Source organism: Toxotes jaculatrix, chromosome 5 (genome assembly GCF_017976425.1).
Source record: "Toxotes jaculatrix isolate fToxJac2 chromosome 5, fToxJac2.pri, whole genome shotgun sequence".
Classification (NCBI taxonomy): domain Eukaryota; kingdom Metazoa; phylum Chordata; class Actinopteri; family Toxotidae; genus Toxotes; species Toxotes jaculatrix.
Window position 1 is genome coordinate 28,772,848 of NC_054398.1, and position 24,089 is coordinate 28,796,936.

Here is a 24,089-nt window from a genome sequence, read left to right on the forward strand (position 1 = left end):
ACAGCAGCTCGCTGAGATGCTGTGACAGATGCTTTGTCACTGGTTTTGAACCCAGCCTCTGTGATCTCTGACCTTTTTAAGTGACAGTGCAGCCGATCATACAGCACAGTTCCTTTCGCTTTGCTTTATTTTGTCTAGGTGTCAGAATCAGTAAATAAAGATCTTATCTGCAGCTCAGTGGCACAGCTGCCGAGTTTAACAGGTGGTATCTCTGAGCTCTAACAGCTGTCTTAACTCTGTGTTGTTCTTCTCTTTAGGAGCCCGACTCGCGCCTGTGGCCCTACGTCTACCCCAGCAAATACTCAGAGGCTCCCAAACCGCAGGAGGAGGACAGGTGGAAGGACGACAGGGAGCGAGAACGAGACAGGAAAGGGAAAGAGGAGAGGGCACGGCCAAAGGAGGGCCTCCAGAAAGAGGAGGTGAAGGAGGGGGCGGAGGGCAGGACTCAGGTGCCTCCAGAGGAGCACAGAGGGGGTGGGAAGGAGCTACATCCCCCACATGTGCAGTTTTCCTCCCCCCTGGCCCAGCACCAGGGCTACATGCCCTACATGCACGGGCCCTACACCTACAGCCAGGGCTATGAGCCCAGCCACCCCGGCTACAGAGGCATGCCCTCCGTCATGATGCAGAACTACCCCGGTAAGAAGAGCGAGAACCCAGAGGTGACACCTCCCCCTCCAGTGAATGTAATATCAGTGTATCAAGGAACTGCTCAGTATTTTTATTCATTTATTTATTTCCTTTCTTTCCAAGTGTGGGATTGGAACACAGGAAGAAATCAAAGCTGGAGTCAGGGTGTGGGTAGCCTAGCTTAGCATAAAGACTGGAAGCAGGTGGAAACCGTTAGCCTGTAACCCCTGAAAAAGATATTTAATCTCCTTGTGTATGGTTCTGAAAATGCCTTGAAGTCTGAAATGAACCCTCAGAAACCCTGTGCTCAGATATGTTTAAACTTTTTCCTCAGGCTCATACCTGCAGGCTGGTTACCCTTTCTCCTCGTATGGAGGGAAGGTGACGGCAGGGGAGGAGGGGGAGAAACCCTCCAGGTCAAGTCCCACAGTGAAGCCACCCAGCGAGGCCAAAGCTCTGGACCTGCTGCAGCAGCACGCCAGCCAGTACAAGAGCAAATCCCCGTCCATTCAAGACAACAAGACCCCGCACGACCGGGAGAGAGAGAGGGACCGGGAAAGAGAGAGAGAGCGGGACAGAGAGGGTGACCGGCCGCGATCCTCACCCTCCCAACGCATCCTGCCTTCCCATCATCACCTGGGATACCCGCTGCTGTCGGGACAGTATGACCTGTCCTATGCCTCAGGTGAGACTCACACAGGTCATATGATGAAGATACAGAGGTGACAGAAACAAAAAGGCTATGGTAACACACAGATCAGTCTGTCCAGATGTTTCCAGCAGCTGCAGCTTCACGTTGTTTCATCAGAAACTCTAAAACATCTGACTGAGTGTACCAGAAAATAATATTTACTGCCACACGAACACGAGTGAACGTGAGCAGTGACAGACCGGTTCCCCGATCAGCGTCATCCATCTACATCTGGTGTTTTCATCAATCCTGGTAAACGAAGCCAGGAGGAGTTAGAGGAGAGTGGGTTATGATTAGCTGCTAGCGTTAGTGTCCCTCTCTGTAACCTAACTGAGGTGTTATTAAAAGGTTTGTCCTGCAGAAACTTCACAGCAGCTGGGGTTTGGGGACAGAATTGTGGTCTGGTTTCCATCGTGCCGTGATCATGACCCTTCGTCACACTTATATGAACAAGTCAGGCTTAAAACATGTCAGCCATGTTGGATCCGTCTGATGTTTGCGTGTCTCTCACAGGCCTCTCCTCGTCAGCCATCGTCGCCAGTCAGCAAGCGTCTGCCCCGTCCATGTACCCTCCCGCACGGAGGTGAGAACGGTAAGACCCACATGTTATGAAACAAACTGAAACACACATCCCTGTTTGTTCTGTCCCTTATTGGCTTGATCACATTCCTGTGTTGCAGTCTTTAGCGCCATCTATTGGTCTGACATGCGGTGGAAATGTTTATAAAGTCAGTGTTGCATGTGATAGGTAGAAACATGGACCCTCAGAGGTCAAAGGTCAGATTCTCTGCAGTGCAGTTCATTTCCTTATTTTCTTTGTTCTGACTTTGTTGAATAAAATTTTTCTTTTTTTTTTTTTTTTTAAGAGTCAACAAAATTACAAAACCACCAGACACATGATGCACAAGTAGTTTGTTTATGGACAAAGTTGCATTCCCGCTATTACAAGTACCCTTATTAGTACTGCTACTACTAATAATTATGACAATAATAATAATAATAATAATAATAATAATAATAAAAGTCAGTTCTGCTGGTGTGGATAAATAAAAGTAATTCCAGACAAACGGTAAAAGCTGAGTGAGAACTTTGTTCTGAGCAGTTAAACTGCTGCTGTACGAACAGCCAACATGTCTCCATCACCATCTGTGAAAACATCAGGAAAAACTGATCATAGATCAGTGATAATCAGTGGTCGCCCCTCTTGACCAGTAATGTCCTCTTTCCTTCTACAGGCACACCTGATTGGCTGACCTCCACCCTGCCCGGAGTCATGTGACTGGATCACATGAGGAAACATTTCTGTTTCAGCATCAGTTCAATGGTGTTTGTGTACGTTTGATTTCTCTGCCTGGACGTCCAGCCGGCCGCTCTTCCCCTCACTGGATTATACTGGAGGATTGAAGGCCTGATTCTGCTGGTCCTGCTGGTTCTAAACGGATCCACTGGTGCTCGGGCAGACGGGCAGCAGAGGTCAGGCTCACAGATTGAGGACAAAGTGGACCTGGTGGGTGGAGACCTTGAGGAGGTGCAGGTGGTTGGTTCTGTTGAGACGTACAAGGAGCAGCTGTTGTTGTTTAGCAGGCGGGGGACGATCAGTGACATTCTGCAAGAGCCAATCCTTCAGTTCTGTGTCATTTTACGGCACGCAGCCATCTCACAGTTTTTATAACCCCCCCCCCCCCCCCCCCCGTCCACATTTCAGTGGTGTCCTCTGACCCTTTGTGTTTATCTGCTTGATCTCTGACCTCTCTGAGAACCAGAATCAGCTGTGGACTCCACTGCATGTCATCACGTGAAAGCGTCACCTGGAAGCGTCTCAGCTTCACCAAAAATAAAAAAACACTGTGGACGGAGGACGGACCAATCAGAGGGCAGTGTTCGGGCCGCAGCCTCAGACTGACTGACGGGGAGTCGGCAGCCCCCCCTCCTCAGTGTGTAGCTGTACTGTACTCTGTGTGTGTGTGTGTGTGTGTGCGTGCGTGTGTGTGTGTAAATACTGTACAGAGGAATTATTTTAAAGAGCCTGCTGGATGCTGTTGGATTTCCTACTCTTCTTTTTGTCTGGTAGCCTCTGTTTTTCTACTGTTGTTGATCTGATATTAAACCTGTAGCTGGTGGAACGGAGCTCGAGCTCAGTGTCTCATTTATTCCACAAACCTCCAGAGAAAGATCCGAGATCGTTTGAGGCTGAAACAGGATCATTATGAAATGAACTGCTGCAGAATCTGTTCGATTCTGTTTCTTTGTTTTGTCTTTTCACCTTTATTGGACAGTTAAAAGAACAGCTACACGCAGATTTAAGAGGAGAGAAGAGGCTGAGAAACAAATGAGACCCCCACTGTGATTGGATTGACCCACAAGTCCAGTGTCTTCTTCTGTTAGCCCTGTCCATCCCCTTTCCAAATAAAAGCTGAGACAGTGGCCCTTCAGCAATATTTATGTTCTGCCCTATTTTAAAAGTCTAAATATGTTTACTTACTAAAATCATTTCTTTACAGTGCGTTTGGCAGATTCCTACTTTCACTGAGAGGCAGCCTCTGTTTTCCAGGAACATTCGGATCAGTGACACACATTCACACCTGGAAGCTGCCCAGTACAACCAGTCTGAGCATGTCCACTGGAGCAGCTGGTGTTAAGGGCAGCTCAGATTTTTCCCTCCCAGATTTAATCCTGTCAGTCTGGGTATCAAACCGGCAACGTTCAGGCCACAAGCCTGCTCCTCTAACCATTAGAGAGCAGTTTGGTCAGAGAGAAACCTGAACCAGCCAGCCAATTGGAAACCTGCAGTATTTGTTGCCATGGTAACACAGCTTGAACCCATGTCACTTTATGTTCCATAAAGTCTGTGATTATGTGTTTTTATTAGAAATACTGGGACGAACTGGAGCAGCAGCTTGTTACTGGAGTCAGTCCAGTGACTCAGCATCACAAGTCTAATTTCACAGCTCCTGATTTGTAAATAAGATAAGAACTTTTTCATGATGGCATGTTCAGCTGTACCTTTTAATGTCAAACAGAAAATAGACCAGAATGCAATGCAGGTTGGAGCTTTACCACTGCCTTCGTGTAGACTTTAAACTTTGAAAACGGGAGGATTGTGGGAAACGTAGGAAGTCAGTGAGTGAAGTACAGGTAAACGCAGCAGCGTGACGAACAGTGGATCATTTATTATATAGTGATGAATCCAGTTAAACCAGCAGAGCCACAGAAAATTCAGACACTCACCGAGGTTTTGAAACGTGTTTAGCATCTGTCGCCACCTGCTGGTAAACATCTGCTTTGTCTCCTCACAGAGGAAACTTAGTGTTACACCGTCACAACCCGAGGCTGAGCAAGTAAACAGAAGACCTCTGACCTCTGGGCTCGGCTCAAACACAGCTGATCCTCTGTGAACGTGAAACGTCTCCAGTCTGGTCACCACCTGAGGACGTGTAGTTCTCAGGTGGAGTAGTGTAGTGGGCGGGTTAGCCACAGGGTGGCACTGCTGCACTGTTAAATGACTGAGCAGCAGATTAAAGGGGCAGTTCATCCAAATAACACGAAAACGTCCTGTGTTGTCTGACTTCAGGCAGAGAGGCTCTCTTGCGGTGCTGAATTATGGGTAATACCGGAGGCAGTGAGGATTTTACCTGGAAATGATCAGGACACGAACACGTTTCAGCAGAACTCACAGGATGTTTCAGAGCAGATTAGAGATGAAGATGACACGCTGTGGTTTTCCTCTCGAAACGACACACGTTTCATCTCCAGTCACAGGAAATGAAGCAGGAACCTGAGTCTCTGTGCAGTTAAAACATTTCAGGTTTCAAGAACCTTCGAGAAATTTGTGTCTTTCATAGTAAAAAGCGAAAGTTAATTGCAGAAAATGACGTTTTCAAACGTTTTCGTTTGCTTTGTTACAGATGCAACAGACTTTGCACATGACACATGCTTTTATTTTGATTGTTCACATGCGACATGATTTATTTTGAAAGTCATTTCCTGCTTCTTCCTTCACTGTCTCGGTTAAATGAATTTGACTCTGCTGGTCCATCGTCGGCGGCAGCTGAGCTCCGGTCGGTGCTGTCGGACGGACGGAAGGACGGACGGTCACCAGACAGACCGAGTCCCTGCTGTGCACCAGCGGACCTGATTGAAGACTACATGATACATTCAGGTAATAGTGTATCTGCGGTAGAAAACTGTGTGTGTGTGTGTGTGTGTGTGAGAGAGAGAGAGAGAGGAGAAGCTGCTGCTGTCATCACTGCTGATGGAGGTTGTGTAGTAGTAGTAGTAGTGTTAGTAACAGTAGTACTGTGGGACTGTGACTGTCAGTAGCAGAGACTCTTTGTAGTAATCATGTCAGTACAGTGTCTCAGTCTTTGGCTGACACAGTGATGAGTCTTCACATCAGCAGTTCTGCATCAGCATTGGTGGAAACTGAATTTACTCAGGTGCTGAAGTAAAGTTTTCAGGTACTCGTGCTTTCCTGGATTATTTCTGTTTCCTGTGATGTCATCACCATAAAAACTGCGATCAGCTGATCAGATCTGAGGCTCTGTTCCACCTGGGTGCTCACACAGGTGCTTTAACTTCAGGTGATGCTTCTTAGTGTCAGACTCACATTCTCGCCATCAGTATTGATTCATGATTTTCTCAGTTCATCCATTGATGGATCGATTGATCAGCTTGTCGCTGCAGATCCACGCTTCAAAAAAGAAAACATGGAACTGAACAGACCAGAATCATTTCATCAGGTGTTTTAAACGACAGGAGAGGATCAGCCTCCTGTGAGCAAGGTCCTCGTTCATCTTCCGTCGTTTTCAGGTTGGTTTCTGTTCTTGTCTTCGTCCTGATGTTTGTAGGAGGCAGAGACGTTTCTCTGACCTAGATTAAGAAGGATGAAGCTTGATGAACAGGAAGTGTGGAGCAGGTGTCCACGTCTCTCCCTCTGAACTGTTGTGGAGTAAAACATAAAGAGACTGGAGGCTGATGACTTGGCTCCTCTGCAGCGTCTCTAACCCTCACAGTGAACTCAGCGATGCTGATGCTGTGACGCAGCACAGCACAGAGAGCGGCTGATCTGTGTCAGTGAACAGGTGAAGCAGGAAGTTACTGGTCTGAAGTTGGTTCACAGACTTTGTGACAAACCAACAGCAGCATGGCTTCTGTCAGACCCGCAGAGTCTGGATCAGGAGTACCTCATCAGATCCAACAGGGCCTTCTGCTGGTTTCAATCATCAAACTCCATCATCTCCGTCCCCAGAAGAAAATTCAGCATCAAGCACAAAGCGTCAAAACGCGACTGTAAACACAGGAAGTGGCTCTGTGTAGACAGGAAGTGATGAAAACAGGAGGATTCTTAGGTGATGTCCTTTGTTTTAACAGGATTTAACCACAGAAGCTTTTAAAAAGTCAAGTCTTTTAAATAATCGCTGTGTAGCTCGACGCAGTAATGCCAGCTTGTTTACATCTTCTACAACCTGGAGTCTGTACAGGCTGGATCTCCTCCTGTGAGTCTCTGGTCTCCGGTCGTTCAGTGCAGAGAGACCTGGCTGCTCCAGATGTTTCAGACTCTGTGTGTGGATCAGGTCCTGGTCCCTGTGTGACCTCCTCTCAGCCTCCGTGTGTGTGTGCTCAGACACTCGGTCGGTGAGGAGCTGCAGAGCCACACGGTTTTTATTTCATCAGACACTGACGTGATGTCGATCATGTGTAGGTAACGTTCATCAGGTCTGAAATATCTTCTGTGCTGCATCTGTAAATCGTGATTCATCTCCTGTCAGAGTTTAGTGTTCCTCTGTGTTCACACGCAGCAACAGGTTCTCTTTCAGTCGATTAGTTGATTGAATTGTTCAGAAACTCTTCTGATAATCGATCGGTCGAAGTGAACGGTCCAAACACCTTCCTTAAACTTACATGTGAATATTTGCTCCTGTTCTTTGTCTGAAAATTGAGTCACTGATTTCTTTCTGGGCAGAAGTTCACATTTGCCCTGAATGAACCTGTCTGGAGCTGGTTTGTGGAGCTCCGTGTGTGTGTGTGTGTGTGTGTGTGTGTGTGTGACGCAGGATGCGAAAATGGCATGTTGTTTTAGAGGAATATTATTTTCTTGTGATTTACATAAATGGCACAGGTGAGGAGCTGCTGTGGTGGACACAGTCTCACCTTCAGGAAGAAGGTTTCACCCACAGCAGCCACACAAACCCACAGAGCATCGAATGTCAAATACACCCGGGCGGGCTTAGCTCTGTGTTCTTCTCTGTTACATGACTCTGGTACTTTAGTTACGTTTTATCTACCACTAGAACTGAAACGATCAGTCGATCAACAGAAGATTCATCTGCTGTTTCTTCAATCGAACGAATTTCCCCACGGAGATTAATAAAGTACCTCTTAATCTTAATCTTAATCTTAATCATGAAATAATCGTTTTTGTTTGTTTCAGCTCGTCTTTCTGATACCGCGAATACCTCTGGGTTTGCGTCTTTGAAATTCATTACTTTTTTGATATTTTCTAATATTTTATTGACAAAATGATTTGATTAACTAAGAAAATTATCAACAGATTAATTGAAAATGAGACTGATCATTAGCTTCCGTTCTACATGAATCAAAAACAGAAGAATTCATTATTTATTTATCAATTTATTCATCACAGTTCTGACGGTCATTTCACTTCAGGATGTATTTCATTCATTTTATGTGTAATAAGAGAATTAAAACACAACATTTTCTCCATCACATACAAACTGAAGTGATAATAATCAACTTTTCTATAACCACAACTTTAGTTAAATAACTGCTGAGCATGAATCTCTGGTATCACCTGTGTCTTTCAGCTTCACCTGCATCTTGTTCTTTAGCGTAAGTCTCTGGATTCTAAACTCACTCACCTGCTTCAACCTGCTGAAGGTCCGGTTTTAGTTTCTGGAGCAGGAACCTGGAGTTAGAGCTGAGTTTGTTCTCAGCGATGAGTCACGTTCTCGTCAGGTGTTTATCGTTCTTTCTATGTTCACTACATAATTTCATCAGATGATGTTGTGGAGGGGACAGAATCCTCGTCTGGTGTCATCGGTTGGTGGTACGTCATCTGTCATGTTCATGACACAAACTAAGCACACACACATTTACAGAACGCTGGGATGTGATCATCAGAAAACAAACATCTCAGATGGCACCGCTGCCGTGATCTCATGGGGAACGTTCTTTTCACACCAGCTGTGTGGTTCCACAGTCTGAAGACTATGGGACGTCTTACTGGACTCTCAGCTGAACGCTGCGTGTATAAACTGATGTGCAACAGCAGGAAGTCTCAACACAAGTGAGAGCGTTAGCGTCTCATTACAGCAAACAGCCTGCGTCTCCCTGAGGAGCTGCCTGATTTAATCAGCAGGATGAGAGCAAACCAACAGACTCCTCCATGGAAACCAGGAGGAGGAAGAAAAGAAGACAGAGGGTTTTGTACCGGCTGTCGGCTGGAGGGAGGGAGATTGGGCTCTGTGTGTGTGAGGATCATGCTTATCACCATGGCAACAGTGGTTCATTTCCACCTTTGGTCCCTCAGAAATATCTGCCCAGGTGGAATCAGTTACCTGCCTACATGCTCAGACCTCAGCAGCTCTCAGTTTTAAGTCAGGACAATAAAACGAGGGAAGTTTGATCCTGATGCATCACTGATGAGTCTTTCCTGGCCTCTACTCTGAGGAAGGATTTCTGTTCAAGAGTAAACCACAACTCAGTGTGAACCTGAGTCTCCACCTTTCTCCTCAGTAACCTGAGGACACGAAGAATCGTCCTTCTAAGCAGTAAAATACTGGAGGTTTTGTCTCAAACCGTTTATTCAGGCTCCAACACTAATGAAACTTTCAGGACACGTTCACAGAGGTCAAAGAGCAAACATTTTGTCTACACTCAGACAGCAGCTGTGCAAACAAACCTTCATCTCTGAGAGAAATTAATTCCTTAAAACCTAAAACAGAACATTAAGAACAGATTTCAGTGGCTCAGAGAGGCAGTGATCCATCATGTAAACTCAGGTGACCAGGGGGAATCATGTGACCACAAACCCTGTAAACACTCCGACAGACTTTTACCTTGATCTGTTTTTTCCTCAGTAAAATCGCTGATATGTGGAACCTGATCTCAGTTACTGCTGGAAAGGTTCCTTTGTTGCTCCAGATTCAGCCAACATAAAGACGAGGGGCAAAAATACTCTGAGCAGCCTCTTCTCGTGCTGTTGCCACGGCAACAGAGGAGGGAGTTTCCTTGCCGCTGTGTGTTGTGTTCGGCATGTGAGGGCGTGTTGGATTGAGGCATCTGAAGCTTCGTCACAGCTTCAGATCAAAGGTTTTCTCTGCAGATCACAGAGTCCTCTGACCAATCAGAGCTCATCGACACCTCCCAGCATCTCTGAGAGAACGCAGCACTGTACCAATACAAGAACCGGCCACTGTTCCACACTTAGCTCTGACAGCTCACATCAGGAACCCCGAACACTCTGCAGTATCAACCCTGCCACCAGATCCACAGATCACAACTCTGGGTTCAGTGATGGACACAGAGCAGCTGCAGCAGCCTTAGTCTGAAACCTGGTTCTCACTGTACCACAGTCACTGTGAAACCTTCAGGATCCCAGAGAAAACCCTCTCACTGAAGTGTTTCTTATTTTAGCATCAACTCTGCTGTTAAATCAATGCGAGTGCTGGGTGTTTGACTGGACTCTGCTATTAAATCTACTTCTCCCTGTGGTACCAGCTCACCCTAACATCAGCCAGTGCCTGTTCCGATACCAGTTGTTCCCGGTGACTGAATAAATTTTCTCTAACTCCGCTGCATTTTCTCATTTTTTGATTTAATCACCAGGTTTTTAATGTTTCTCTCTGAGTTCCTCAATTTGGATCAGAGGAAATTTCATGTTTCTGCTCTTTGACAGGAAAACAGGTCATTTCATGTCCTCTCCTCTCATCTCCCTGGTGTTTTTTCTTTGTCCCTCGCTGGATGTTGGTCACTCCTCTATATTTAAAGCTTAATGCTGCCTCCTTCATCCCTCTTCCCACTTTCTCTCTCCTCATCATCTTTTCTTCTCCCTCAGTTTTAAAAAGCAGCCTCTCGTTGTGAGACGAGCTACAAACAAACATAGTTTCAGAATCAATTTGTTGATTTTGAGCAGAACTGTTCTGATATTTGATGTTCTAACGCCGTCCCACCCTCCTCGTTCTCCAGGCCCATGATGATGTCGGAGAACTTGGACCAGAGCGAAGACGTCGGCGTCCTGCCCCCCCATGAGTTGGAGCCCCACAGGGAGGAGGATGGACACTGCCCCCTTCCCTTCAGGTGAGAAACTGTGAGCTCAGCTCAGTCAGTGTTGAAACCTGAGAAAGTGGTGGGATAAAAATATTAAAATGACGCTTTACTCAGTAGTAAAATATTTGTTTGTGCAGTAAACTGTGTCCAAAGCTCAGTTTGGTTCTGATGTGAGGAAGCAGATGTGGTCAGGTGGAAACCTCCAGCAGCTGCAGGGTGTGGACGAGCCTCAAAGCTGGAGTCCACAGATGCTGTAGAGACGGTAGCGTCCACATGCTGAGTTAACCTGTGCGTTGGTACAGGAAGATGGATGGAGGCTCCTTTAGGACACAAAGTGTGGACCAACGTCATGAGGATGATTCACCTCCAGATCTCCAGATCCCACCTCCACACAATCACCCAGCTCCCTCATTAGGCCTGACAAAGTGTGTGTGTGTGTGTGTGTGTGTTTGGCAGGAGATGAAAGCTGAGGAGACGTGCAGCAGAGACAATACACTGAGAGGGAAAGCCTCAGCGTCTCTCTGCTCTGTTATTCCTGTCACGTACTGAACAAGCTGCAGGAGAAGCTGCAGAATCAGGGGCTGTGTGTGTGTGTGTGTGTGTGCAGCACGTGCAGTCAGATCACGTTTCCAGGCAGCAGAGCTCAGAGAGAGACAGAGAGGCTGATGGGAAGAAGGAGGAGGTGTGTGTGTAGCTGGTGTAAAGCCTTAATTCACTTCTGCTGACAGAGAGCTGTGTTCTCGTAAAGCACACACACACACACACTAAAGTCCACAATTCAGTGTAGTTTTGCTTAATTAAAGTCCAGAAACATTGAGGTTTAAATTGTCACCCGTGAAAAATGACGAAGGATCGTGACGTGGTACAGTGACTGACAGAGCTAATTGCTAATTCCTTAGCCAGCTAGGCTGACGCCACAGATGTATTGAAAAGCTGATATGGTGCTGCCACTCAGCCTTGCTGCCAGTTTGCCCCAGTGGCCACTGATGGTACTGAAACAAAAAAATTCAATTTTCCCATAACTCACCACTGAAAAAGAGACGTCTGCTTTGCTCTTTCTCTCATCAACTTTTAATCCATGGAACTTTTATATTTGTTAAACTTTCCCTCAGAACAGTGAGTTTCGTTTGTGAAACATCAACATGATGTGAAGTCTGTGGGCAGAGGGGGAACGTGCGAGCAGGGCCACCGGAAGAAACACTAATGAGCATGTGCACAACGCGAAAGCTTCTTTTGGCTCAAACTCACAGATCAAAGTTCACTGAAGTTGAACTCAACTTGCTGCGAAGAGGAAAGTGATGAAAACTACAACCGTTTCTGTTCTGTTACTCTGTCGACCTCATGACGACTGATTTTCTTACACAATACGAAAACATGAGCGTCAGTTAGACCCAGTTTGACATGTAAACAGTTTTCTAATCCGTCTGCCTGAGAGTGAACACAGCCTCTTTCTCTGCCCCAGTTTTCCCATTCAGGCTCAAACTGTTTGCATAATTACTTCTTTTATTGTGTGTGTGTGTGTGTGTGTGTGTGTGTGTGTGGAGGGGGTCTGAAAAACGGGAGCCTGGCCGTGCTGTGGAGCAGAAACGGGCGTAGTTTCCATGGCGGATTGTGGGACACGTCCCTTCTCCTGCAGCTACTTGTGGGGTCTCACAGTTTTGCGGGGACCAGAACACTGAACCTGAATTATGTTAGCGATGGGTCCCCACAAATGTAGCAAAACAAGGATGTGTGTGTCTACCTCTCAGTAGCTCTTGTAGACAATTACTCCTTTCATACACATACACACACACACAGCAGCGCTCCACCAGCGCCGATGGCGGAACAATCTCTGATCTCTGAGCTGCTATGAATCTTCACAGTCTCCAGTGTTTTCAGCTGTTTCTCTTTTTACGTGAACTTCATGTTGATTTGCTTCGTCATGACTCCATTTACATGAGCAATGCTCCATGAAATCTGAAATCTGACCCAAGTGTGTGTGTGTGTGTGTAAGAACAAGGAGTCGGAGGATTTGTTAAAGCAGCCAACCAAATAGCTCAGAGCTGTTTGTTGGAAGGTGGATTATCACCTTGTTGCTGCATCGAGCTGTAACTCATCTGTAAACTCCGGGACTGTTGAGATGTTTGGCCTCCATCAAAACGCTGAGCTGATTTTTCTTCCTAATTTTAAAATCATTTTTTAATTCGACGTCCTGGACTTGTCTCAGAGCAGGAGTTTATGAAAACATGGATGAACAGAGACATGCCAGGTAGAGAAACATCCCACCTGAACAACCCTTTTTGAATTAAACGATGATTTAAAGTTAAAATACCAGAGATTTTATTCAATACAAGTCCTGATGTTTGACGCTGTCATTTCTCCTGCTGAAGCCTCTCAGTGTGTTTACCAGCTGTAAAGTCTCAGTGCAGTTTCCGTTGTAACTGGCAGAGCAGCAGCTTTACCTGCCACATAAAGGTCATGGCGTCTGGGTTTTTGTCCTGGGTGCTGTGGCAGCCTGTTGTTACACATATGAACAGCTGAGTAGATTTAATTTTGATTATTTTAGGTCAATAAAAACAGGATAGAAAGATTGAATTCCTGTTTGGAGAGCAGTCTGCTTCCAAACCTCTTAATCACCACCAGTATCACCTCTGATTTATTCTGCAGGTTTACCAGTCAGAGCTTTGTAAACAGGATTAAGAATGGGGGCCTGGAAATGTGGCCACGTCCTGTAGATGGGATCAGTGCAGCTGTACTCCACTGATTTATCATGTGACTCCTACAACACTGACTCACGCTGCAGTTTTAAAGCACAAAGATCAAAATCAATACAGCAGAACTCGAGAAATCCTCTTTTGTATTCTTCTTGGTCAAACCCTGGTGCCTACATCACCCACAATGCACCTGGACCTGTGCCAGTTGGGGGTTAGATGGGGGTATATTAATGTATCCTGCCTGGAACCTTTCTAACTCCACACCCCCAAACAGAACAGTGTCCAAGATGAACATGAAGTTCAAAGTTCAGTGAACTAAGCACCAGAGGAGGCGATGTGTCCTCACTGTACACAAAGATTCACAGGACAAGCTGCAGGCATTGAGCAGACGTCTGGGACCTGCTGCTTCCACTGGTTTTACCAGGACTGAAGCTTTAAAGGTTTGAGGAGATTCATCAGTGTTTTTTTCTCAGGAAGTAGCTGCTCTTTGAACACACTCTGTCCACAGCCTGAGCTTTAGACTGTCTCAGTGGGTCATGAACAGAATGAGTTCACTGTTGGACAACATATCAGTGTCCATGTTATCTGCGGTCACATTTACATCCTGTCGGCCACATGGCTCCTGATAAGATGAGGAAACTGTCCGATTAAAGGTGTTTGCATGATGTACTGATGAGACAGCTGCACCTAAAGACACGGTGTGAGGGACGGACTAAAACCACAGGACACTGAGCTGCTGCTTGTTTGTTTTTGCTGAACAGAAAAGGTCACAGAGATGGAGTGTGTTTGTGTTTGAGTTTGCATGACTTGCTCTGCAGTGTGCTGTAGGTTCAGACACACACACACACCTCTTCAGTTGTTTTGAACTGTGCAGAAACTTTAGGCTCTAAAATCAAAGTGAGGATGTTTCCAGGAATAAATTCATGACTGGTTTTAAATTCGGATAAAAAAAAAAAAAGAAAACTGAATAAGCTGCGTTAGAGGTTTGAGTTTCTCACCGTGAACCAGGAGACGTTTACTGCACGTTGTTCCTCCTCTCTCTGGTCATTTGAATTGAATGAGTGATAAATGAGCTCATGAGTTGCAGCTTGTTTTTCCGTAACTCCGACTGTGAGCTGTGTATTTTCTAAACATGTGTAGGATCAAACAAAGGTGGATTTGTTATGGCAGAACTTGGGTGGAACATGTCTCTGTGTCAAAGCTGTGTTTCCCTGTGCCCTCATGTCTCCATCTGACCTGCAGCTCCTACAGCCCAAACTTTTAAATTCTCTAAGTTAAGAAAGATGATAAATAATTTTAGTCCAAATGTTACAGGGTCTACTACAGTATCTTTCAATACGCTCATGCTCTGAGACACTTGATTCATTCAAGCCTGTTCTGGATCCCCAGTGCTGGTCTTCACTGCTCTGTGCTGCTACAGAGGCCCACGTTTCTGCAGGAGCTGCGGTTTTTGTCTCTTCTGACAGAATCTGATGTGATGTGATGACATGTAATGGTCATGTGATGTAATGTGTCCTGCAGGCTGCAGCTGATCGACGACTTGTCCTATGAAGACGTGAAGAAGTGTTACAGAGGATCAGTAAGTTCTTCACTCAGCAAAACAATGAGAACTGATGTAAACATGCTGAGCTCCCATAATACCACACACCTACACACACACGCACACATACACACACACACACAGCTCTGTGGTTGTTGTGAGCTCCAGAGATGACGACAGACCAGCAGGAGTCTTTTCAAATCTTTTTTTAAGTCTCTACAGAAGTTTCTGGCGTCTGTCTCGTCTCCATGGGAACATGTTCAGGGGTGTGTGTGTGTAAGAGTTCGACCTCAGATGTTTAAAGGTTCAGTGCAGCTTCACATTTAACACCCCACTGGACCCTCAGTCGTCAGGTCACTGATGTGAATGTGTGTGAAGTTCGTGTTTCTCATCACTTTATATGGATTCAAGTGTTGGATTCCAGAGAACTTGACCTCATTACAGAAGGAAACACTGAACTGCTTCCTGCACTGAATCATTGTTGGTTAAACAGGTGGTTTAGATTTGCTTTTCTAAAAGTCAGTAAATTTCTTTAAATCTGTTTCTGAGTCGGTTGGGTAAATGTTCAGTTTAAAATTTAAAAGTGAGCTTGAATCATTAAATTTAACAGTATTAAAGTGGATCCTGACCTCAGGAGGAACGAGCTGAATCTCCAGCTTCAGGTAGCAGCGACGCTGAGCTGCTGTTTCTCTTCTGTTGTTTCAGTCTTTGTTGTTTCAGACAGGAACAGGAAGGCAGGAAGTCACAGTCTGGCTTACAAAGAATAAAGACACACAGGTGTGTGTGTGTGTGTGTGTGTGTGTGTGTGTCTAACTCCTGACCCAAATATCAGAATCCAAAACAATACTCAGGCTAAACTTCCCAGAGAGTCGAGGCTTAGTTTGCTGTGGAAGAAGAAATAAGAAATCTTCAGATCCTTAACTTACTCTGACTGAGCTGTTTGCTGATTGCTGACTTTATTTTATTTTCATTTTTTTTACCATCCTGGTCCACGTTCCTGGTCCTTGCCACCCACTGAAACACCCTGTGAGCTTTCTCCAGGTCTCATGTGATGTGTTGGTCTTCCATGACCCTGCTGGTCTGTTGTACGTTCCAGATCCAGCTTTAGAAAGTGGTCCTGTGCTGAGTGAGGACTCGGCTCTGTCAGTGACTTCAGCCATGTCTCCATAAACAGCTGTGATCACCTGTGATTGACTGTGTGGCTCCTCCTCTCCACAGACCGTCAGCAAGTACAACTCTCAGTACCACAAACTGTTCCAGGCGGTTCCCAAAGAGGAGATCCTGATGAAAGGTACGGCCGCCGGTTCACCTGAGCTGTCCTGTGATGAGTCCGTCACCTGTCCTGACTCAGTCTGTGTTTAACCACCTGTGTCCCTGCTCTCCTCCTCCTCTTCTTCTTCTTCTGCAGTGTATTCTTGTGCGTTGCTGAGAGACATCCTGCTGCAGGGGCGACTCTACATCTCCAGAAACTGGCTGTGTTTCTATGCAAACCTGTTTGGTAAAGACATCAAGGTGAGTGAAGACGCTTTCAGTCTCCACCACCTGTCTCATGAAGTCTCTGTCCACTGTGAAGTGGATGAATCTGAAAACCATCCACAGTGAATCCAAGAATTCAAGTTTTATTTTAGCATCTCAGTTTAGTTGAACTTATATTTAGTGTTTATGTTTTGCTGGTTGAAATCTCTGAAACTTCATGTGTTTGTCTCAGTTATGGTTTAGTTTGAGTGTTTGAGCTTCTTATGTTGTGTTTTAGTTCAGTGACAGTTTGGTTTTTTTTAACTTGCAGCAGGTCACTTAACACACAGTTAACTGATTTTATTTAAATAACTGGTTTTATCTTTGGTTGTGTTAAAGAAAATCTGACTCTGAGTTCAGACCCAAAACAGATTCTTCAGACCCTTTGTGGGTTTCACAGATTTAATGCCTGTCACTCAGGTGAGTTTGTCACCTGTCACTCAGGTCAGTTTGTAAGAATGTATACATCTAACCTTCCTCTTTATTGTTTTTCTGTGTCAGTAAAAGGGCAATAATGATTCTGAATTGTCTGATGAAGATGAGATGAGTTTGTTTGTTTACCGATTATTGATTTCATGTTAGAGCTTCATCATATGATCATCATCATCATTGTCATCAGCACTGTAGGAGCCATATTATTCTTTGATATTGAATTGTTGGTTGTCTATCGATTTGAGTCACGTGGGTGTAGTCAGTGACAGCCGGAGGTCACAAAAGGGGTCACTCACTCACCTGCGCTCAGGTAGGAGGAGAGAAGGGAGCTGGGTAGCACACGGGCACGCTCGTATGCAGTTTACACATGCTCAGTACTGTGTACACGTCTCCATCTAACTCCATCTAAAGCCGCTGCTGTACCATATGTTTGTTTATATAAAGGAAACATCAAGATCAACCCGGAGTCGTGTTTCTCTGTTTGGATCATAGCGCGTGAGACGAATGGACAGGACCCAGTCTCTACTTCTCGTGTGACTTTTGGCAGATTTTTAGAAGTCGCAGTAAACACTGTGAGATTGGTAGTCCAGAGAGAAAAGCTAAATGACCAGCACACACTGAACATTCATGCTGTGTGTGTGTTTGTGTTTGGTATAGACATAAATGTGTTTGTCCAGGGTCCAGGTCAAAGGTCAGGCGGCTGTTCTCTCAGCATAGAGCGTGACATTTCCTGATTCTTCTTCTCCTTCTCTGTAGGTCTGTATCCCCGTGGTGTCAGTTCGGCTGGTGAAGAAGCACAAGACTGCTGGTCTGGTGCCGAACGGTCTGGCCATCACCATGGACACTGGACAGAAGGTACCAGACTCACACCAGAGGATAACAGACACACACAGAGGGCCCTCTCTGTGGGGGAACACTGATTAAACACTGAGTGAAGGCAGCGCCTGCTTTTCTTTGACTGATTTAATGAATCCAAAATAAACAGCAGCTCACAGGCTCCAGCTGTCCTCTGGAGGACTGAACATTTCTCAGGTGGACAGAAATATTCCATAGTATTTACTCACTGTTTTTGAGGTTTTGTGAATTTCAGGGTTGGACAAGTGGGAAATCTGAAAGTCAGAAGGTCATCAGAGCTTTTACAATTCATCCTGATCTAACCACCATCACATCTCAGTCCATCCAACAGCGTGACCTGCTTTTTGTCTGTCCATCTGTCCATAGTATGTGTTTGTGTCCCTGCTGTCCAGAGACAGTGTCTACGACGTCCTCAGGAGGATCTGCACTCACCTGCAGGTTTGTGGTTCACCCGCAGGACTGAGCAGGTCCTGCGGGCGAACAGAGTCCTCTTTAAGACAGGATCAGGACATTCAGCCCATCAGACTCATTGATAGGAAACAGAAAATATTCATCAGTAATATTCCCATGATACCAGTTTATCCTGATCTGACTTCCTGTCTGTTTCCCTGCAGGTGAACGGGAAGAGTCTGAGTCTGAAGCAGTACCTGGAGGAGCCCAGCTCTCTGTCCTTGGTAACGCGATGTTCATACGTGTGCATGAATGAAATTTCAATCAGTGATCAATCAATCAATCAAACTTTATTTGTTCGGCACGTTTGATACAGGTTAGTGTTCCACAGACAAATGTAAACTGTGAAAAGGGGTAAAAAAAGCAATAATAATAATAATAATAATAATAATAACATAAAATTTTATCAACTAAAGACGATCACAATATCAATGACAGGAAATGGCAGAGTTCGTCGTTGAGCGGTGTTACAGGTGATACAGGTGACTGCACAGGTTCTGTTTATCTTTCTGCCCCCGAACAAAACCTTTGCTTTTATAATCCACCTGTTTGTGTCGCTTTGTCAGGACGAGTATCCAGAGGTGCTGAAGTGGAGGAGGAAACCGTCGCTCCCCGCCGTCTCCTCGTCCCTCCCTGACCTGCTGGGAAACTCCGCCCCCAGTCTCGCCGCCGACACACCGTTCAGCACGCACACGCTCACCGGTAAGCCCGCCCACCTGTCAATCAAGAGTCCCAAGTAAACCCCAGAGTTAGAGATATCTGAGACGCTAAACTGCATCTTCCTGTCCGTGTAGACAGCAGTCTGGAGACTGAGAAGATCCTGCTCACAGAACCAGTACCTGAACTGGGTCACGTGGAGTACCAGCTGCTGAAGCTCTTCATCCTGCTGTGAGTTACTCAGAAAACACAAAAACACCCAGAATTCTCCAGAAAATACACAACACACCCACAAAGCTAATAAACTAAACCAAACCAAACAATTACATGTTTTAAAAAAAAGATTTAGACCAGAGTCCACACGGAGCACAGGGGCGGTGTCCTGAGCATCGGTTTTAGCTGTTGGCCTGTGCTGCCCCCTGCTGGTTGCTGTTCTGTATGCAGTTGTTCACACATATACAGTTATTACAGAGCAGCATCGCAGGCTCGAGTCACTCAAATTCAACATGGACATCTTCCTCAGACACGGGGGGGGGGGGGTTCAGTTCACTATTTCACTGTTTCAGCTCAGTGAAACGAGTCTTTGGAGACAGTTTGAATGATATGTGTGTGTGTCTCAGCGTCTTCCTGCTGGTCCTGTCGTCCTGCTATCTGGCTTTCAGAGTCTGTCGACTGGAGCAGCAGCTCAGCTTCCTGAGCAGCCAGCCAACACTGAGAGAGAGGTACACACACACACACACACACACACACACACACACAGTGACCTGCAGTGAAAGCATAATAAAAAGAGAAAAGATTAGAAGATATTATACTAAAAAGATGTAAAACTTCAGAAAGTTTCCTCCTGATTCTTCCTGCTCAGACTGTGGATTCATCAGCTGACACTTTTCATTTTCCATTCAAACTTTCATTCAGGCCAGTGCTTCTCAATTATTTTCTGTTACGCCCCCAGGAAGAAGAAGGCATTTTGTGCCCCCCGCCGCCGCGACTATAAATAGATAGAATAGGTCTTTGTTCGTCTCCCACCGTAGTCACAGTGAAGCCAATCGCTACATACGCTTCGTCATATTTCCTCGTCTTAGCTTTCGGGTGACTTTCGTTTGTCTCATTATCACCGTCTCAGCGCGGTGTGATGCCGGTGTCACACGCGCCCCCCACTATTTGAGAAGGACTGATTCAGGTGAAATATTCAAACCGTGAAGCGTTTGTCCAGCAGAGGGCACTGCCACTTACAGTTACAGCAGCACACCACCTCTTACTGACAGAGCTGCTCTGTCCATGCAATGTCTGACTTTTTAAACAGAAAAATGAGACGAAATAAAACTGTAGCCTAGTATTCCCGTAATAAACGGACTCTGAGAACACGGAACACACCGCAGCAGCGTTCCTAACATTATCCACTCCGGTCCTCTATCTGTATCAGCAGCGACCATAAATCGGCAATTAAGTCATAAGCCAGCGGCAAAATATGCCGGTACATGCTAATTAGTGCAAACATCCAGGTAAAATAGAGAGAAATTTACTTACCGAAAAAACTGCAACACAGACTCCTTAGACCAGGGGTATTCAACGAAAATTTTAAGAGGTCCAGTGAGAGAAAATTTCTTCAAGCGAAGGTCCGGAACACCATAATGTCTCATATATATATATATATATACATATATAGCCTCATACTGACTGTTAAATTAAACAAAGTACAATTCAAAAATTTTTATTGTCACTTAAGTTTTGAAGTAAATCTGGGCTGGAATGGTGTCAGGGCCATCGTCTCTCGCTGTCTCCCGCTCACTCGTCTCTCTGTCTTCTCTATCTGTCTCCCGCTCACTTGTCTCGCTGTCTTCTCTTCCTGTCTCCGGCTCACTTGTCTATAAATGTCATCTCCTTGTATCGCTAACTTCCCTCTCCACCTGTCACTCACCTCTCATCTCTGTATTCAGAGTCGCGCTTTCACTCTCGAATTTGATTGGCTGAGCAGCGTCATGTGCGATGGCTTAACTCGCATGCAATTGGTCTGTAAGGTCCGCTAAATAGATACTGTAAAGACAAGAAAAGCTGTGCTGGTTAAAATATTAGCGTCCCGTTGTGATGTAGAATAATCAATAATTTATTGATCGTAGGTCTGGGTCCGCATAAGACGGCGTCTGGGTCCGGACCCGGACCGCGGTCCGCCTGTTAGTAACCTCTGCCTTAGACGGTCGGTTAGTACAGTCTACACTACAACAAGCCATATTGTCACAAAAACCTATCCGAACATTGGCAAACAAACACGGACACTGCAGCCCCTGTCAACCGCTGGAGGTAGCCGGAGGCCTCTGGATGTAGCCGCCTAGCCCAGCCGATACTTTAGCAAAGAGCTAACTGCCTGTGCCGGTCTATGGGGCTGTCACTCAACGTAACCACGCCCTAATTTATTAAGCCTAAATAACACTAAAACGGTTGTGGTACCAAAAAATTCACCCCCCCCCCCCCCCCCCCCCCACAGTGTTCACGGAGGTGGAAACTATCAATAGGGACCAAAAACAAAAAATGTACCAGGCTGTAAATTTTAAAAGTTTTTTTAGGCTGTAAAGTTGGCTATTTTAACATGGGGTCAATGGAGAATTGCTCACTTCTGGAGCCAGCCCCAGCGGCAGCCAAGGAACTGCAGCTTTTTGAACGAATCATTATACATGCTAAAACCTACACTCTTACCTGTAAAAGGGGAGAATAATAGGAACGACACAGAAGCAATGTAGCTTCAATAGAGTTCCGTGTTGTAATGAATGAGCATGAGCTGTGCGCCCCCTCTACTGGCCGAGTGAGACTTTAGCAATTGAATGTATTACAATAATCCCGATCTGCAAATCAAAGTATATTTTTATCTCTTTCCAAGCCTGTTTTTAATAAAACAATGAATTAACAAAATTTTAACAGGAAACTAAAATGAAGTAAGTTTGTTACAACCATGAATTAACCTATTTTCTACTACGGATGGCAATGAATTACAGCATTTTTATCATCATTACATTTATAACAGATTTCTAGATATTACATTCATACCATTGTTATGACATTACATTACATCACTGCCACAAATGAATGTTTGGCAACAACAATTAATCAATAATCAAAATAACTGGCAATTCATTTTCTGTTGATTAGTATCAGTTAAAGGAGCTCTCAGACCTTCAGAGTTCACTGATGCTGTTGTTCATTAATTTTCCAGGTGTGGAGAGGTGCCTTGTTGGCTGGCCAATCAGAGAACAGGAACCTGACGGTGAAGTAAGAAGAAAAACCTGCACTTACATAGATTTGCCATTAGGGGGCGGCAGTGAGAGGAGACGGCTCTCAGGTGGAGACAGACGATTGAAGCAGCCGTCAGCAGCTGACCTCTGACCCTGCCGTGACCTGGTTACCATAGAGACGTCACAGTAGTCAACACAAACTGTAGACTGACTGACCTTTGAGGCCAACGTGTCGAGATCAGAGTGTGCATGCGTGTGTGTGCATGCGTGTGCGTGCGTGTGCAGACAGAGAAGTCCTAACAGATCCACATACTAACACACTGTCAGTTGATCAGTGTCTGGTTTCGTGACAGGTGTGATGAAGATGTGATGAAACAGTGACATGTTTTTCCTCCGTCTGTGTTTCTGTTTTATGACACAGTCTCATCTCAGATGAATCAGGTCCCAGTAAATGACTGACTGGTTGATGCTGGTCTCTCCTGTCTATGTTTCCGAACCAGCAGGAACCAGTCACGGACCTTCATTCAACACCGTGACCCTGTAAATCACAGACTGTATTATAACATGTTCTCCTGTGTTTTCCATTCATATTTAAACTGACTGATTTTCTTATTAAAAGTCACAGACTTTGTAGGATATTCAAAGTGACAGAATATTTTCTGTAACTACACAAAATAATCTGAATCAATAAAGGCCAAAGTGCTGCCTAAAACTCTCAGCACGTCCTCAGACGTCTCGTGTTTCTCTCTGGAGACTGAATGTTATTGTGAAAACAGCAGATCTGACACTAAATATGCACCTGAATCGTTTTGTTTTTATATTATTTGTTTGTGTGAGATGAATGTGGATAAAGAAGAGCAGCTCATACCTGAGCAGAGCTGCACCTGAGTGTAGAGTCCACCTGCTCTGCCTGTTATAGAAAATACCGTCACATGTTCGTGCACAAGGCGGCGTGACACAGCTGACGAGCAGCTTCAGATGGAGATGGAGTTTTCTCTCCGTCATTGTTTGGGCGTCAGTTTCTCTTTGACTCAAACTGAAGTTCTGACTGTGACACAAGAATCATTATTGTGGTGCGGTGTGTAGCATCGCACACTATTGTGGTGCATTGCTTTGCATGCACACTATTGTTCTTCCAGTTCTTCTTCCTTCCTTCCCGATTTTTGGTTCGCTACTCCTCCCACACCGTTGAGCGCACACCAACAAATGATAAATCAAAACGTGCAGCTCAATCTAACTCGCTATGCTTGTATTTTTTTGTACTTCTGTCCTATTTATAAAACAGTATCATCTAGAGCAACATATCAGATGATGGTGCTCTGAATTATAGTGCTGCAGAGACTGCTGTGTGACTGCTTGAGTAATTTATTCAGAAGGTCTTATTCTGGTTTAGTTCAAAGCTTTTATTTTACACGGCAGCAAAATTTGGATTTTCTTATTAAAAGTTCAACTGCACACTGAGAAGCAGGCCAAATCCGTATGTCTTTCTAGCAGGGCATCTGTGCTGGCTGTAGTGCTGGTATTAGCACATGTATGGTTGGTATTGGCACATATGGTTTTGGTAAAAAAGGAAAAATGCCTGTGGCATTAATGCCACAATACAATACAGTACAGAGGTACATCATACTTCAGGTGTGTTACCGTGGCCACTGTATGAATAAATGTTATTCACACATATGTGAATGTAATTGTTTCATTTCCTGGTGTACTACAGACAATTGCATTCATTAGTCCTGAGATCACTACACTGCATTAGCCTATATATATATATATGACAAGGTGACAGAAGTTTCTGGACGGGAAAGTCGTCTTCTCTTACCAAATGTCTGAGGTTGGCTCAGTTGTCTCATTCATTCATAAAGCGCAGCTGGGGTTTCGCTCCTCTATCCTGTCTGCGGCTGCTAATGTGGAAACCACTGTGTCCTGATCAGGACCTGGAAAGTTTCTCTGGAGAATCACATACAAAATAGTGAATGACTGTGGAAAGTCCTGAGTCTTTTCTCTGAAAAAACACATGGGGGCGCAAGAGCAGCTGCTTTAAATTCCAGTGTCCAGCAGTAACTCAAAACATTTGAACGTGTTTCCGTGGCCAGGTAAACTGGCCAGTTTCATTT

At 45.2% G+C, this 24,089-nt stretch overlaps 2 protein-coding genes across 5 annotated transcripts in view; both read left to right on the plus strand.

The window, feature by feature from the left end:
- znf609a (zinc finger protein 609a) overlaps positions 1-15,661 on the plus strand; it is a 44,697-nt gene extending 29,036 nt beyond the window's left edge. The window contains exons 6-10 of one of the 3 annotated variants that reach the window (XR_005894072.1): positions 258-639; positions 965-1,315; positions 1,835-1,913; positions 2,557-3,299; positions 15,620-15,661. Coding sequence is in view for 1 of the 3 variants with exons in the window: in XM_041037873.1 (XP_040893807.1) it covers positions 258-639; positions 965-1,315; positions 1,835-1,908 (807 nt within the window). In the remaining 2 variants the exon portion in view is untranslated. Of the gene's footprint in view, positions 1-257; positions 640-964; positions 1,316-1,834; positions 1,914-2,556; positions 3,449-15,619 lie in introns of those variants that run through there. The other 2 variants (XR_005894073.1, XM_041037873.1) reach the window with 2 other exon arrangements.
- On the plus strand, positions 5,002-22,687 carry LOC121181747 (GRAM domain-containing protein 2A). Of its 2 annotated transcripts, XM_041037875.1 has the most exons (13): positions 5,002-5,126; positions 5,370-5,480; positions 10,529-10,639; positions 14,824-14,881; positions 16,061-16,133; positions 16,251-16,354; positions 17,546-17,644; positions 18,011-18,082; positions 18,259-18,318; positions 18,661-18,796; positions 18,889-18,982; positions 19,372-19,473; positions 21,957-22,687. In XM_041037875.1, exons 3-13 carry the CDS (start codon positions 10,533-10,535, stop codon positions 22,003-22,005), a joined length of 954 nt encoding a protein of 317 aa, XP_040893809.1. In that variant the 5' UTR covers positions 5,002-5,126; positions 5,370-5,480; positions 10,529-10,532; the 3' UTR covers positions 22,006-22,687. The 2 variants fall into 2 exon arrangements, with proteins under 2 accessions (XP_040893809.1, XP_040893808.1); XM_041037874.1 differs by lacking the exon at positions 5,002-5,126 and having other exon boundaries at positions 5,254-5,480.
- The last annotated feature ends 1,402 nt before the right edge of the window (positions 22,688-24,089 follow it).

Excerpts from the sequence above, each read along its gene's own strand:
- LOC121181747 (XM_041037875.1), top strand. The coding sequence starts at position 10,533 with ATGATGATGTCGGAGAACTTGGACCAGAGCGAAGACGTCGGCGTCCTG. Across the intron at positions 10,640-14,823 it reads CACTGCCCCCTTCCCTTCAG|GCTGCAGCTGATCGACGACT; the intron begins GTGAGAAACTGT and ends TGTGTCCTGCAG. Across the intron at positions 18,083-18,258 it reads GGATCTGCACTCACCTGCAG|GTGAACGGGAAGAGTCTGAG; the intron begins GTTTGTGGTTCA and ends GTTTCCCTGCAG.